General features: G+C 47.4%; 1 protein-coding gene across 1 annotated transcript in view; it reads left to right on the forward strand.

Moving 5' to 3' along the window:
* The window catches only part of TCERG1L (transcription elongation regulator 1 like), a gene marked incomplete at both ends in the record, with an annotated part of 100,635 nt that extends 85,174 nt beyond the window's left edge, over window positions 1-15,461 (forward strand). The window contains 4 exons of the mRNA XM_082486561.1: window positions 5,945-6,080; window positions 10,055-10,144; window positions 13,661-13,779; window positions 15,305-15,461. Of these exons, the coding sequence (XP_082342687.1) occupies window positions 5,945-6,080; window positions 10,055-10,144; window positions 13,661-13,779; window positions 15,305-15,461 (502 nt within the window). The remainder of the gene's footprint in view (window positions 1-5,944; window positions 6,081-10,054; window positions 10,145-13,660; window positions 13,780-15,304) is intronic.
* Between the last annotated feature and the right edge of the window lie 1,560 nt (window positions 15,462-17,021).

Raw genomic sequence — 17,021 nt, forward strand, 5'->3', positions numbered from 1 at the left:
ATTTGTGCGTTTAATGTTTGGTATAAACATAAACTCTGAGACTATTGTGCATTTCATGTTTGGTATAAAAGGGTGTATTTATACTTTGTGTGTAGTAAGTATGTACTTTTACAATTTACATAGTATTTAGTATTTAGAAACTAGTATAAAAGTTCATATTTAGTATAAAAGTGTTTCCGAATTTTTTTATTGGCATCAGTGGGTCTACCAAAACAGGCCAGTATTATTACCTGTGTACAGAAGCGGTTATTTGCCATGTGCTGTTAAGATGATGCCCTTTAGTGATTAGTTGAGAAAATGTGAAACCTCTTTCTATTAATGTACATAAATGGAATACTGAAACTCCAGAAGCATGTTCATGAACTCAAGAAAAATGTGGTTATTGAAAGATTACGGTATGAAAGTAGGTGTGGGCTTCCGGTGCAGCGTGTCGGAAGCTCAGGCAGTGCCTCTCTCACTGTCTGCTTGAGAATACGGAATATTGTCTCATCTTCATTGGAGTTTCAGGACTTACTCATTCCTGAAAGGCTAACTCTGGGTTTTTTAGTCTTTTATTTTCTTTACACTCAAAAGGACATTGTCAAAATTGTTAAGACCCAAATATGGACCATCTTTTTATATATTTGCAGAATTTGTCCAGACATGGACCTATTGGAGCGGGGCCAGAGGAGGCCCCGGAGATGCTGGGAGGGCTGGAGCCCCTCTGCTGGGAGGACAGGCGGGGAGAGGTGGGGGGGTTCAGCCTGGAGAAGAGAAGGCTCCGGGGAGACCTCAGAGCCCCTTCCAGTGCCTAAAGGGGCTCCAGGAGAGCTGGGGGGGGACTTTTACAAGGGCATGGAGTGAGAGGACAAGGGGGAATGGTTTTAAACTGGAGGAGGGGAAACTGAGATGAGATATTAGGATGAAGTTTTCCCCTGTGTGGGCGGTGAGCCCCTGGCGCAGGGTGCCCCGAGGAGCTGTGGCTGCCCCATCCCTGGAGGGGTTCAAGGCCGGGTTGGACGGGGCTGGGAGCGACCTGGGCTGGGGGGAGGTGTCCCTGCCCGGGGCGGGGGGCGGCACTGGGTGGTCTTCGAAGTCCCTTTCAACCCAAACCAGTCTATGATTCTGTGATTATTTTTATTTACTCACAGAAATACATTTTGGTATAAATTTTTCCCCAAAGCAAGTAGGTAAACGCAGCTCAAGCTGGGCCATCTCCGCCCGTCACGGAGCCGCTGCGTGCCTCTGCTGCCTTTCTGCATTGCAGCATCTTTCTATTTACACAGCCAGAGATACGTATATGTACATGTATAAGCATAAATCATGCAGCCGTGCAGCTAAAAGTGCAATCCCGACAGCAATCCCACAGCGTGGTGGCATCACCTCCGACTGCCGGCAACGTCGGCTGCGGTCTCCGCCGGTGCTGCAAAGGCATCTGGCGCGGAGAGGCGCGTTCCTGGGATGGGGAGTCATCCTCTGGGCCTTGAAAAGCGCTTTGGAGTCAGAGGCAGCACAAAGTACTCTCAGCTGTGACTTTATGCCCCCAAAGTTAAATAGCATGTGGGCATAAACGTGTACCACCCGCTGTTCATGTCATCAGGTGTCTTTATGTTGGGCTTCACATATCTACGGTATAACAAATAATACAACTTATAGCGTACTGTGACTCTGTGGCAAGATAGTCATTGAGAGGAGAGTTAAAGCTCGAAGAACCCTATCTTAAGTTCTATCTTTGTTTAACTTATTTTAAAATAAGTCTTTAGGTTAGGAGGGACCAATTCTTATTTGCTGTATTTGGACGTTTAGTCCTAGGAAAGGATATTCACGTAAGAATCAAGTAGAATTTGCCCTCACAACACAGCGTTTTCTCAGACTTCATTGTGATGATCCCAATTCCCCAGAAGTTTGACCTGTCACCAAAAAGCCATAAAGAGTTTATTTTTCTGTCAGCAGAACACGCATCCCCAAACCACTATGTGATTTCTACAGCTGTTTTTGAATTTTAAATTCTCTTTTATAACATGTAAGGATTTCCTGACATTTTGTTTTGTACCCTGAAACGACGGCGGAATATAGAGGTTCGTGGCTGGACCTTTAAAATACTGACCTTTTACCAGAGAAATGCAGTCTAAGTGCCTGTTTGAATGGATTAATCTTAGACTATAGCTAAGAGTTCATGACATAAAAAAGTAAAATACTGTAGGTTCTTCGTTTCAAAGTAGAATTTGGTTATCCTCGGGCTGAAAGTCATGCATGAACTCTTTTGCTATACCAAGATTGTTTTCGCGAACGTGCCTGCCACATCCCCCCGGCGGGGGGGACGCACCGTCCCCGCGGCTGTCCTGCAGCGGGGGGTCCCGGCGCCGCAGCCGAGACCTGGCCACGCTGTGGGCGCAGCGCTGAGAATCGCCGCTGCCATCGGTGCTCGGAACGAATAGTCTCGTTTCGGAGCGCGGTGGGTCTCAGTTGCCCCCATCTGTGTGTGCCTGAATCAGTCAGCCAAAAGCAGAAGCGGTTCCAAAAACGTGGCCCGTAATTCCCTGTAGGGAAAGCTGCCGAGTTACTCCGTGCCATAAACGGCAAAAGGGGAGTTCGTAAGACGTGGAGTCTGTTAAAGCACTGGTTAAGCTCCGAGTGTTGGAGAAGGGGATACACAGCAGCAGCTTTTCATCCTCCCAGTCGCACGTACACGGCCCAAATCTGACTTTCTGTGTCCTCTGCTTTGTTGTCCCTGGGAATGGACAAAGTGCTGCTCGCTCCAGACTGAATCCAGATTTGTCCGTACAGGAAACGAAACAAATTTCCGTTTTGGTGCTGGACGGACAGAAAAACTATTTATATTGCTGCCATATCCCCGTTAATAATTGCATACGAAGGCAGTGAATGTTTTCCTACATTGAATAGGTTAAGTATAACTGAAGAAGGAGGTGTTGCATGCTTTCAGGGTTTGTTTTAAGTATGCTGTATTCCTTATTCTGTTTTATTTAATTTAAGTTCCTTAGGAAATCATGTTGTTCCTTTGACATACAATAAATCATCTGCTATGCAGAAAGCTCGGTGCTAATGCTGAGGTCTAATTCCATAAAAGTTCCAGCACAGTTCTCTCTAATTCAACTGGAGGGTCATCGCGCAGAGGTTCGCTCTGGGTCGCCGTATCTGCGGGCGCGGGAGCTCTGGGCTGCCCAGCCTGCTCTCCCACTGCGCTTCCCTGGCGTGTAATGGAACTGCTAAAAAATGCTGAAGTCAAATTCACACTCGGGCCGTGCTCTGACTGTACCCTGTACAAAAGAAGAACAATCTTCAGAGAAACTTAGTATTTCTGGGGGTTCTTCACAGAATGGCAGAAGGGCTGTGGGGGGCTCTGTCCCACCGGCTCCCGGGAGGCGGCTCCGGGACCTGTCCGCAGGGGTTGAGCATCTCCAGGGACGGAGCCCCACAGCCTCCCTGGGCAGCCTGCTCCGGTGCCCGACCGTCCTCACAGTGAAAAAAAAACTTTTTCTCTGCTTAGATGGATTTCCCTGTGTCGCGGTTTGTGCCCATTGCCTCTTCTCATTCCTGTGGGTACCAGTGATGCAAAAAAGTCTCAGCGCCATATCCGTTTTGAGATTTGCAGACTTCCGAGATTGTGCTAGTGGGCTGCCCCTGTGCGTCCTTCTGAGTAGGGAGTCACATAGTTTGTTGTGCAGATTATTGTAGTGTTTGCTAAAGAAAATTGTATTCTTTGTTGCCATTTTGGGCATGAGAAAGAAGTCTGTGTGATTTTGCAGCATCATTTTCAATTGCGTGAGAAGGACTGATGGAAAGAGGGGCTCTTCTGGTGCTCGGCTGGTGGAGTGCGGCGCTGTATTTCTCTCTGTTTCAGCTTGTAAAAGCTCTTTGTGTGTACCAGAAATTGAATTGGGCCTTTCATGGACCATGTCACAGAGTAAAATTTGCCATTACAGTATAAAAGTCAGTGTCATTCTGTGAAGAACACCAATTTGATCTCTCAAATCAGTAGTAATGCAGCATCATTTTAGGATAAATGTAAGTGTAATGTAATTATTTGTAGAAGGAAGATAATACTCTGGGGCTCACATTACATGCTGATCTAATTCATTTGCTTAGAAACAAAAAAGTGTTTTCCTGTTGAAATTTCAAACTAAGTATTATTCCGTAGTGGTGAAAATGACATCAGTAGAACATGCAGTCATGTGTAGTAGGAGGCTAAAAAGCACATCGCTTTATATTCATTATCCTCACTTGAACCTCGCGATCGTTCTAAGGCTCCTGATCTTTCCAGAAAGAGCCTTAATTTTCACTGAACCCACTCATTGCTCAGAGCATTGAGAAACAGCAGGATGGACCCAGAGCAGGAGCCTGGTTTGCAGCTCTGAGTTGGCCACCTTCTCTCAACGCCGGCGTTCCGTATCCCCATCCCCAACCCCACCACCTCCTGGCGCAGCCTCCTGCCCACCCGCCACGTTCCCGGCTCCTCCACCTCTCCCTGCAGACGCCAAGGGACCGCGGGGGCAAACCTCAGCCCTCCGAACCACGGGAGAGGTGTTGGCTCCCAGCGCTGGGCGACCACAGTGCTGATGGTCTCTCACTCTGATAAAATGATGTAGACGTTAGGGAGGGGGTTCTGCCCCTCTGCTCCGCTCTGGGGAGACCCCACCTGGAGTGCTGCCTCCAGCTCTGCAGCCCCCAACATAGGAGAGACATGGACCTGTTGGAGCAGGGCCAGAGGAGGCCCCGGAGCTGCTGGGAGGGCTGGAGCCCCTCTGCTGGGAGGACAGGCTGGGAGAGGTGGGGGGGTCAGCCTGGAGAAGAGAAGGCTGCGGGGAGACCTCAGAGCCCCTTCCAGTGCCTAAAGGGGCTCCAGGAGAGCTGGGGAGGGACTGTTTACAAGGGCATGGAGTGATAGGGCGAGGGGGAATGGCTTCAAACTGGAAGAGGGCAGATTTAGATGAGATATGAGGAAGAAACTGTTGACTGTGGGGGCGGTGAGCCCCTGGGGCAGGGTGCCCCGAGGAGCTGTGGCTGCCCCATCCCTGGAGGTGTTCAAGGCCGGGTTGGACGGGGCTGGGAGCAGCCTGGGCTGGGGGGAGGTGTCCCTGCCCAGGGCAGGGGGGGGACTGGATGGTCTTCAAGGTCCCTTCCAACCTAAACCATTCTATGATTCTGTGATTTATCTGGCGTGAAACAGCTCCGCTCCAGTGGTGGCACTGGTTATGCAGGGCTGCAGCTGAGGAGAACATCCCTCTTTACGCTGCTGCTACTTTATGGTTGCAACTTGCACTAAACCGTCCTTCGTCCCTGCAATGAGCACAGCGGTGCTACGTACGCGCCTCTATCCAGGGGGTCTTGTAAGCAGAGGGGCTCAGGCGATAAGCAGTCAGTATTTTCTCGAAAACACCTATTTATTCTAATCAGATGCAATCTTGGAAAAAGCCTTCCGGGATAAATAGAGACCTTCTGGCAGTGACACGGGACAGGCTCCTCGCCGGTGCTTTATTGCGGTTTGTGCATGCCATGCATGGCCGGAGCACTCCCCTTAGGAGGGAGCTCGTGGGGCGCATGGGAACATAAAATAAAGATTAGTGCCGACTTTCAAGTTTGAGGGCACAAAAGCACGAGGAAAGAAAAATAATAAAAAAAAAAAAAAGATGAGTCTCTTCAGTCACTGCTTTAAAGTCTCCACTCCCTGGCAAATTTTGTATAAAGCTGTCACTGTTCTGTAGGTTGAAATATAGCGCAGTGTTTGGCTGCTGAGTCCCTCTTTGATCACCCCGATAGGCCTTCCTCCCTCAGAAGGAGCTGTCGGGGGTCCCTCGGCAGCTCCGCCGTTTAATAACGAGCTGCGGGTTTGGGTCGGTTCTCCTCGGCCGCTCCCTGGCTGTCCGCGGGGCTTTTCCGGAGAGGGTTGAAAATCCCCTCCCGAGTTGACAATTACTGAACTATTTTCTATCTTTCCTTGTTAAAGAACAGAAGATTCCCAAGCTGCTGAGCAGGGGAAGGCTGAAAGGGAGGAGCAAACCGAGGAGACATCAGCATCTCAGGTCACGCCTCCCCTAGAAGAGCGCATCACTCATTTCCGAGACATGCTTCTGGAGAGAGGGGTAAGAGACGCGCTGGCTCACGCTGACACACGCCATTTATGAAAACAGGGCACCACCTATGACCGCTGCAGGAATCGTGTCGTGACTGTCACTTAGCAGTCAAATGAAGAGTTATTGAGAGGGGTTTTTTTCTGTCTATTAACCATGTTGGGTTTGTGATGCCGTGACTTTTCTCGCGCTGCCGTCCACTCAAGCCTGGCTGTGCAGAGCTGAAAGCCCTTCGCGGGTGCAGCTGTGACTAAATCGCTATAGACGGACCTAAAGGTCGGCAGAGGCAGGAGCTCTTCCAGCACAGGGCAGTGCCACACGCCATCCCGGGGGTCCCGCGCGAACCCCAGAAATGGTGGGCAGGGAACAAAAGATGTGTGATGCACATCACCTGGCGGACAGGGCCGGGCTCAGGAACACAGAATCACAGAGTGGTCAGGGTTGGAAGGGACCTCTGGAGGTCATCTCGTCCAACCTCCCTGCCAGAGCAGGTTCCAGGCAAGCTCCTCACCTTTTTTCACGTGGGAGAGGTTTCATCACCGCAAACTCCAACGATCCCAGCAGTGGGAACCCAAATTCACTTACTGGCCATCCGAAATCCACCCTGTCTGTTAGGAAAGGACATACTGGAGTCTCAGGAGGGTTAAGATAACCCACCCTTTCCCTTGGACCTCCCTGAGGGTCCTCGGGTTTCCCTGGGGAGAGCTGGAGGCTCCGGCTGAGGCTGAGGGCAGGAGCGTGGGGTGCCCGGGGCTTTGGGCGGAACGGGGACCTGAAGCGGTGGCCCCCCCGCGGCCAGCCGGGCGAGAGCACCGGGAGCATCCTTCCTTCCCACGGCTGCGGCGCTGGTACGGGTCATGGGAGGGCGCGGAGCCATTGCAGCCATTTTGCCGTGACCTCATCTATCGAGTCGATAGATGGAGCACAAATTAAATTTACAGAGAGAACCCATCAGTGCTATGAGCCTCATGACCGAGAGCGAAACACGAATTATGGATCACGTAATAGCATCCAGTGACTGATTTTGTAAAGAGCTTCATCCTGACTGATTTTCCGTGGCAGCACACACAAACCTGCGCTGAACCGGCCACGTAAAGACCACCGACAATATGAGGAATTTAAGATGCTTTTATTTATATACATAAAATCACCTCCGCAAAAGTTCACCTCACGGTGTCCCTTCTTCCAGAGAACTGATGATTTTGAGCGTGAATGGAATTAATAAGCATAACACGTTTGGGCCCCAGTCCTGCGAATGTGAATGGTTTATAATGGAGTGGTGTATGCAGCTTTCATACCTCCCTCCAACACGCTGCAGATATGTTTTCTGTAGAAGTTCAGGTAGTTTCCGTAAAGAAAAAAAATCCAAGGTGTGTGTTGTAAGACAGTAAAGCCCATAAAATTTATCACCAGTAATCAGCGGAGTTTAAAGGTAGCTAATTAGAGCTTCAGAAGCTCAACAGTAAATTATCTCCACGCCAGACCTGCTTTATTAATACATTTTTTTATTTACGCTTAAAAAAATGCAGAAGTGCCATAAATGAATACGTGTTGAAGATTTCTGCTGGAATATTTTAAGTCAGGGGACAGTAAGTCAAAATTTGAAAGTATTAAGGATGTTCTGTAATAGGATTCCTCGTGTGTTTCCAGTGTAAGAGTCAGACTTGCTCATAAAAGTAAGAAATTCAGTAAGAAATACTGTTTGCTTCTGCTATTATTTAAAAAATGTATAGCTAATAGGTGACCACTTTTGCCCTAAGCAGTTTTTCAATGTCCAGAGAAGCCGCTGGTTAGCTCAGCTGGTCGGCATCGCTTGAAATTGGGGTGAGGCCATTAGCGTTATTTTAAACCGATTATTTAAGCAAACATCTCCTGCCATTTCCTTGTAATGTTCTTTCTCAAGAAGTTATTTGGTGGTGTTACAAAGAGCTTGAACTAGACCGAGTTCTTCAGTGTGCTTCTGAGTCTTCCTACATAGATTATATCAACAGAAGAATATCGTAACTTTTTGAAAGTAGAACGTGATTTGGGTGTACCTCCAAGACAATGGCACTATTCTTAAGCCTGTGGCCCGTTTTCCGATGTAAAAATGTAATCTCTGATATCCTCCTGAAAGTTCAAAAATTTTCACAAAACCCTGAGAAAATCCGGGCCTCTTCGGGCTCCCTCTCAGCCACGGCGCCGAAACACCCGAATTCTCCCGGCTGCATTTCTCGGAGATTCTTCTCTTTGCTGGGACGGCGTTGGCCAAACCAGACTTTATTAAGGATTCCAAATGATATTTTTTCTCAAGATATTACCTTTTTAATACTGCGGAGAAAAAAGAGGGGCCGGGGGGTCCTAACCCCCCTTCCCGGCGCGGTTTTTCCCTCTACTTTGCACACTGGGAACGAGCAGGGGGTGAGAACTGGAAACCCGTGAGCAGCTCCGATCCCTTTCCCTGTTCCTCGGCGGTGATAGCGGGCTGCCGAAGTCATTGTGTATTCCGGGAGGAGATGCCGCCCCCACCATCCCCGTGCTCGTGTTCCCTGGTTGAGCGTCCCGTAGTAGGGAAGAAGACCACGATACAGTACACGCTGGGAGATGAGTCAGAATGTTAATATTGTACGTGCGTTTTTAGAGCTCCGAAATGAATAACCTGAAGAGTGTATGACACGTGGAGCTAGAATTAAATTATAAATATCTGTAGCCAACGCTTAATTTAGGTTTATGTCTGCAGTACGTGGAATTAAATGATTACTAAAGAAAAAATCGTAAACAGGAGTGATTACGTGATAAATTAGCCCGAGCTTAACTAGCTTTGAGTTCAAAGTGGCCTTTGTACTGGAAAGAAAGCTGATGTCCAAAAGCGAGTCTGAAGGACATCCTGAAACGAAGGATTGCTGCTGCTGACCCTTCTGGTGGGGAAAAACCCCAAACCTCAGGACTTGGCCGCCTGCGTGGGCACAGAGGGCCGCCCGCGCGCTGCGAGGAGGCGACGTCTGCAGCAGGCAGCCCTCAACCGCTGCGCGTCCAGAAAGTTAGCCCGAACTTCGAATTTTCCGATTTCTAACCACTCTAAGAGGAAAACCATTTAAACCCACTTTGCTGCATCACAGCTTTCCTGTTCGAATACTAATTACTCTATTTTAATTATACTTCACATACTTATTTTAGTGAATTTACTCTTCTTTGTTATTAGATGGAGCGATCAGAATATTTTATGATACCGCAGAGTTTTCTGTAACAAGCTAATTAACGGGGGTGTTGTGCCGGGTCCCGAAATCAGGCCGGGGGTTCGAGGCTTGCGCTCCCAGAGTGTCGCTCCATAAAAGTCCCGGGCAGAGGGGTCTGGGCACGTGAGGGACCCATGCCGGTTCCTGGTGGTCCTTCCAGCTCGCTGGCCATGAGGGGGTTTTGGAGAAGACGGGAGACCCTCCGCAGGAGGTGACACGTCCCCGTGCGTGGGCGGGTGGCCAGTGTCCCCCAGCTGGCTGCAGCGGGAACGGGGCAGCAACGGAACGGGGATGTGGCAGCCGTGCTGTCACAGGGAAGCAGCGCATTTACTGCAAAAACGTGGGGCTTTGGTGATTTTCAGTGTCTGCATGCGCTGACGGCCTCATTTGGGTTATAATTTAAGTTCTGGAGAGGAGGGGAGTTAAAGCTGAGATAATCGCTTAAATGGAAATTGATGCTTCTGTTGTACAGAGGGGATGATAAAATGGGAATTTTCCTTTCTGCTACGGAGTATTTCCATCAAAAACGTGGAATGAGCGTCTCCCAGATACTCACTGAGATGTCCTAGAGCAAATCAATACTAATGGTGTGGGGGCGACCGGAGCATTGCCAGAAACAGATTAAAATTCCACTTCCGAGCGCTCTGAGGCATCCTTGGGAGGGTTCATTAGCTTTCTGCGCTGCTCCCTGGCTTCACCTCGGAACATTTCCTTCTTGCGCATCCTTATTAAAATTCCTTAACGCGACCGCGTTTGTGTACTTCTTCACAGGTTTCGGCATTTTCTACCTGGGAAAAAGAGTTGCACAAAATCGTATTCGATCCGCGCTACCTTCTGCTCAATTCAGAAGAGCGTAAACAGGTGAGCGTTCCCCCCGGCGCAGCGGCGGGGCGGCAGCGAACAGCGCCCGGGTGAACCGCGGCAACGGGGTCGTGATCTTGGTGGGATGAAAAGAATCGCCTAAGATTAAAACGCCCTTTTGGAGTTTCTCGGTAGGAGTGGCGGCGTGGGCCCTGCCCCTGCGGAGGCGCTCTCTGCGCTGAAAGGCGAGCGGGGCGGCGCGCGGGTTTGCCCGCCGAGGCGAGCGGTGGGCTCGGGCGCCGTGGGGGAACCGCTGCCCCCGCTGGGAAACCGCGCTCCGGAAGGGGAAACGGCCACCGGGCAATGTCTCCCCTCTGAATGAGTTAAGTATTGTAGAGAGACTACTTCATTTTTATTACTTAGAATATTTTCGAGGAGTCGGGCAGTGTTTACCGCTGTATTTTGCAATAACCAAACTTGCCAGACGTAACTGGGTGGAGCAGTGGGGCGGGTGCCCGCCCGGTGGGTTTCCTCCTTCTGGCAAGCTGCAGAGGGAAGCGGGCTTTTTCCTGCCTTGTTTATTTGGGCAGTAATTATTATTAATAATTATTATTAATATTTGGGCAGTGGGGGATCTAAAAGGACCCGAGGGCTGCAGACCAGTCTGAAAAATGTAGGCGAGAGGCAAGGATGTTGCGGAGAAGGCGAACGCTTCTATCCTGTAGTGATTTCTCTTCCTTACCAGTCTTTTGTCATCCTGGAGAAGGAAGAATTTTGAATATGGAATTGTCCATTTTTTAAATAAACACGATGACAAATGGACTTATTCCTATTCCATTGCACCGGGGCCCATATTGTCTTGTGATTCTCCAGAGAGCTCCCTCTGGTTATTTACTGAGGGACGGGGCACATACATCTTCATTTACTGCCTTCCCAATATTTTCTGTCCTAAGGAAAAAAAAAAAAAAAGCAAAAGAAAACAATAAGGAAATACGGGAATGAAAATGTAAGAGAAAGTGCTAGAATGGAAAATACTGCTAAAGGAGACTGAGCAGGGAGGTTTGTGTTTATTTCAGGGACTCAGCCAGGACAGAACCTAGACCTTGATGAGTCAATCAAGATGTATTCTTTCTTTCATTTTATCAGCCTTGGAGATGATACAATAAAACCACATCATGAATACACATAATATAACGTGCTTGAAGCACTGCTGAGGGGGACCTCGTTTAGGGGCTCTATTTAATACTCCGGGAAGGCGTTACGGGAGGCGGGTGGTTGGCAGTCCCGTAGGTAGAAGCCCTCCGGCAGGTGGAGGTGGGCTCTGCGGGTGACCAATTCAGGCTCAGAGCAGAGGGGGAAGAGGGCGATCGCCGGGTGCTCTTCTGCAAAATGGTGAAAAGACCAGTAAGCTTGGGAGCACGTGCCAGGTCTGTAACACATTTTAGATACTACGCTTAAGTTAAGACTTCTAGACAGTCATTATGAGGAGTTCCATTTAATTGGACTCCATTGTGCTCCAAGAAGTAGTTTAAGAAGAAAGTGAGGCTCGGACAAGAGTAGCTGCCCGATTTAATGAAAGTACTTCTTGAAGCGCAACTTAGATTAGTAGAAGACATTATGTGGGTTTATGGAAGCATTTGCCTTCACGGAGGCTGCCTGTGCCACCCGGATAGCGAGCTTCTGGGGGCTGCCTAAATTAGGCAAATGAATTTATGGCGGAGGGGGTCAGAGGTGAAAAGTGGCTCATAATGAAAGAATGGAAAGGAGAGAAATGAAGGGAGGAAGGAACGAAAAGGAAGGAGGAAGGAAAGGAAGGGAAGAAGGAAGGAAAGAATGAAGGAAGAAAAGGGAGGGAGGAAGGAAGAAAAGGAAGGGAGGGAGGGGGGAAGGAAGAAAAGGAAGGGAGGGAGGGGGGAAGGAAGAAAAGGAAAGAAGGGAGGGAGGAAGGAAGGAAGGAAGGAAAGGGAGGAAGGAAAGAAAGGGAGGAAGGGAGGGAGGGAGGAAGGAAGGGAGATAAGGAGGGAGGGAGGGAGGGAGGAAAGAAGGAAGAGAGGGAGGGAGGAAGGAAGGGAGGGAGGGAAGGAGGGAGGAGGGAGTGCTGGAGCACGGCTGGCTGTACTGCAGTTGTCTTCTCCCCATGGTCAGGTGGGTGGAAAGGGCAGGGAGAGCGTTCTGACTGATCCGCAGACTTCTGAGGGAACGGCCTCTTGACATGAGCTCGTGTTAAGGTGGGTTTGGCTTCCAGGAGCGCAAGCCCTGCTGATGGTGGGTGCCCTTACGCTGCCCGAGGAGCGTAACGATCTGTATTGAACATCTGTGGTTTGCTCAGCTTACTTACCAATATTTTCCAAGGAGTTATTAACAGTTTAAAGATGCTGCTACGTTTAAGTGAGGAACAGTGAAGGGTAAAGGAGCAACTGTATTAAAACGATGAGCTATCTATTAATTTTGATTTATTACCTTCATAATAGCTTCACTGATACAAGAAAGGTGAACAATAACGGTGTCACCTGCTTTAGTTGTTCCATTTTTTCCGTCTCCTCTTACACTCAACTTAAGCAATTGCCTACGGTATGATATATTCGGATTTCCTGGGGTTTTCGTAGTACTTCTGTCGTGGCCGTTTGTTGATGTTTACTTTTCCAGTGCTATTTCTTCCCTTTTCCACATACCGTACTAACTACCAGTTGTAATTTGGTTGCTTCAGCTTTCACGACATGTAGATTAGCACCTGTGCATCCTCATGGCTGATGAGAAAGCAACCGCGGCAGTAACCGTAGCAATCATATTTAATGTACGTCATTTGTGGTGGAAAGGATGGTGAATAGGGAATGCTAATAGCATTTTGAGGAGCAGCTCCTTTTATTCCATGACTTAGTGTGCCACACTTTTTAGAGCGTGAAACCGGCAGGACTGGATTTTTGGTATTAAAAATGTGGTTAAAGCAGTTGGCAGAATTTTGTGGTGTAGCGAACTCCTTAACTCCTTTTCATGACACCAAAAATCCTGATGCTGAGCGTCCTGCTGCATATTTAGCTGCCAGATACTGCTAGAGGGAGGCTGTCGACCCTTCCAAACACATTAAAGCTTTCGGGTGTATGTGTACAGAGGATCACGTGTAGGCGCGTGGCTTTTGACAACTGATTTGAAAGGTCTTCAGGCTTTTTTGGGGGGTGACTTACAGAATATTGATGTTTAGCGTTATAGACGTTTTCAGGAATTCCATCAAGTTGGGAAAGATGCGAGATCCAAACTAAATAAATGCAGTCAGATGTACGGATGTCCAAAACCAACGCTATAGGCATGAAAATGCGAGCAAGACACTGAAGTCAGGAAATCTCGATGCAGGCTGCACTTGGAGTTTGAATGAAGACCTTATCTGTCCAAATCATGCCTTTTTCCAGCTACTTACTTTGTGAGAACATGGTCAGTGCTGCATGAAGCTGCGTGCGAGTCAGCCTGTACCGAGGGCAGATAAGAGCTGTGGGTCGTGAGAGTGACGGCCCTTTGATCAAGCATAAATTCCATAAAGGCTTTGTTAATAAATGCTGTATCTTGTTTCCTTTTCTTGGAAAGATATTTGAACAGTTTGTCAAGACCAGGATCAGAGAAGAATACAAAGAAAAGAAAAATAAATTGTTGTTAGCCAAAGAAGAATTTAAAAAGCTCCTTGAAGAATCCAAGTTATCGCCAAGGTATGGCATTGCCTTATGAAGATTTGTTAAGATAAGCTTTCTCATTTAGCCTGTGCTTATCAGCCCCGGAACGCCCTAACGCTGAACGTACTCTTCATAGAGCTTCTACATCCATTGTTACAATGCTGCGTTAACATTTCCTCCCTCATATTTTACAATATTTTGTCGTATTACTGGGAAAGGGAACGAACCGTTTCTCTCTCGGTTCCTTTTTCTCTCTCTTTATCATTAAGAACGTGTGATATTTTGCATAAGACATTTATTTTATGTGCATATATATGGTATAATTATAGAACACACACGCATGTATTAGCTATTGAAAATCAGTACCTGAATGTTAAGTCGTATTCATATTAGGCATATAGGTGTAACTAGTGAAATACTGTATTTAGGTTTCTTTTTTGATGGAAAGGGAACATAATTTAACAAAGTTAGTATTAATGCCACAGCACTAAATTAAAATAAAGTACTCAAGGCAACGATTTTTTTTTTTCTACATTGATTTTTAAGTGGTGGATCCGAAACTGCACAATGGTGAATGCAGCGCTTAGGATAGCACTACAGCATTTGTATATTATATGGGTATAAAGAGATTTATAGAGTATAAGTCTGGTTAAATTATTGGAACTAAAAAATTACAGTTTTCTCTACTAAAATATGCAGGTAATCGTACCGCACTACCTGCCTAGACACACAGATGCAAACAAGCCGCCAGGCTCAATGGAAGCGATAATTATAAGAAGTTTTTTTACACCAAAACTGAGAATATTCTGGGCTTATGGAGCAGCTACACGCTGGCTCCAGCTATGACGTTGTCGGTCTGCGAGGGCAAAATCGTGCTGGCCTCCAGGACAGAGAACGTTTTACCGGTTAACGTTTTCGTCGAGCTGACTGTGAGACCACAGCCTCCGAGAAACGCAGGCACCAGCAGTGGTCTCCGGCCGGATTTTGACACGCAATCAAGTGCCGCCTTTGCCTGGGAAAGCGCTGACCTGACGACGAAATCCTGGGGCAGAGCTGCCTCTGCATTTCAGTTGCGTTGTGCCCATCGCTTAAAGTTACAGTGAATTTTTTGCTGTTTTTAGAAAAGATCAGACTAGCCTGGGTTTTCATCAGGTGTCGTGTACTACTGACAGTCGAAGAGCGTGTGTTTGCAGTCAGGTAGGGGGGTGGTCCTCCGCTCTGTTTTAGGCTAATTATTGCAATACTGGCCATAAGGCATAGATTAAAGCCGCAGTAACCTGGGCTGCAGCAAATACGGTGTTAATGACTCAAAACCGTCCCGTCGGCTATCACCCGGTTTTGTCTCAACCGAGAAATGGAAGTTAACTATGGCCGACCGATCCGTGAGCCCGGAGCCCGGGCAGGTCTGGCATGGTCTCGCCTGCCTCGTCCCGGGGCGTTACCGTCCCGTATTCCCCAGAACCCCCAATTTTAGTGTCCGTGTGGAAAGTGAGGCCCAGGTCGAAGAGACTGAGAGGGGATCGACAAAGTCGCGGCTTTAAAATGTCTCTCTTTTCTGCAGAACGACGTTTAAAGAATTTGCAGAGAAATATGGAAGAGATCAGCGGTTTCGCCTTGTTCAGAAGAAGAAGGACCAAGAGCATTTTTTCAATCAGTTCATACTTCTTCTTAAAAAGAGGGACAAAGAAAACAGGATACGGCTACGGAAAATGAGATAAAAACTCCTGAAACTGGCAATAAATACACACGTCCGTGCTGGGACTGCAGTAAGAAATTCAAATGAAGGCTAAAGCGTTCGGGGTTCAACTTGCCCTGGCGAGGAAGCGGATATCCCTGAGAAAAACTTTCTCTGAACAGAGTTTATTGAACATATATTGAATTTGTGAAGGCTGTTCTGCAGGAAACTGAAGGATATTTTGTTCTCAAAGAATTAATGTTTCATATTGAAGCTCTCTTTTTTGTACAACATCCAGAGTTTGATGCATTTCTAATTGCCATGATATGTCAATCCCTTAATTGTTTTAATTATGCAAATTACTTGTAATATACACAAATTATGAATCCAATGCAGATTTGTAATTAAGCAGACGCAGATGCCATCCATAACGATCTCAAGGTATTTTCATCATTTAGGGGAATTATCTAAAGCAATCTTTTGGCAACTTTATGCATTACCATAAAGTGTTTAGAGGTACGGTGGTACGCAGGAATTCATTACCCGGTGTTCACGCGTCTCTGTCCAGTTCTCTGAGTAGTAGTAATAAGATATTAATTGTTAATCTTAGTGAAGAGTGTGAAAATCTTGGCATATGTTCCATAGGAAAACTCTAAGTTTCAGAAATTCCTTCCTACTTACCGTGAACGGTGTTCTCGGGCACACAGGCCGTGGCGACACTTCTCCGTCACTGTTCCGAGAAAGAAGTTATTTTGTAAAACCATCATCCTGCTATGATTTCAGTCGTGTTACTGTATGTGAAAAGTCTGCATGAGATTTTTCTCATCATATTTGTATAAATAAATATTTAACTTTTTTAATTAATAAATATTTTAAGCCAATTTTCGGGGGCGGGGGGGGGTAAGTTTCTAAACTTCATGAAATATTGGGTAAAATAGCGCAGGTCTCATGGTTTCTACATGAGAGGTAGAAACCCAGAGAGAGTTCTACCGCTCATGGACTGGATGCAAATTCCACCAATATCAATTGGAGTTCTGAGCATACGGAGAGCAAAACAGTCTCTCTGCCCACGAAGGCAGGGTATCGTGGCTGGAATAATTCAGCACAGCTCCGCTGAACATCATGATGTCCCTTCCTTTATGCCACAGGGAAGACACACTCCGTGATCGTAATCATTTCTCCGTTGACCTAATTTTTAAGTTATTAGTCATGAGTTTTATAGATTTCTATTTGGTAGGAGTGGTTTTGATATTTTCTCCAACTAATGGTAATTTTTCTTTAGATTTCTGCTGGATATTTTTTATAATCAAGGAAATCAAGGGTATTTTATAATGCTTTGGAAAAATGAACTCAGAATAGGGGTATTTAACATAAGACGTGTTTTAGAAAGTACGTAGAGTTTCAAACCTCCACACGAAAAAAAATCCTCCTTTATTCCTATGAGAGCAAGACCTGCCCCGAGGTTGCTGTCGGCGCGAGGGAGGGGACGTGTTGCAGTGTTGGAATGAGCAGCTGAAACACGCGCTGCCCGTTTTTCTCGTCCCCGCAAGGGAGGGCTGGACTGCAGGAACGCGCGAGCTGGAGCGCAAGCTGGTAGATGCGA

This window comes from Vanellus vanellus, assembly GCF_965231255.1.
Source record: "Vanellus vanellus genome assembly, chromosome: 7".
Classification (NCBI taxonomy): domain Eukaryota; kingdom Metazoa; phylum Chordata; class Aves; order Charadriiformes; family Charadriidae; genus Vanellus; species Vanellus vanellus.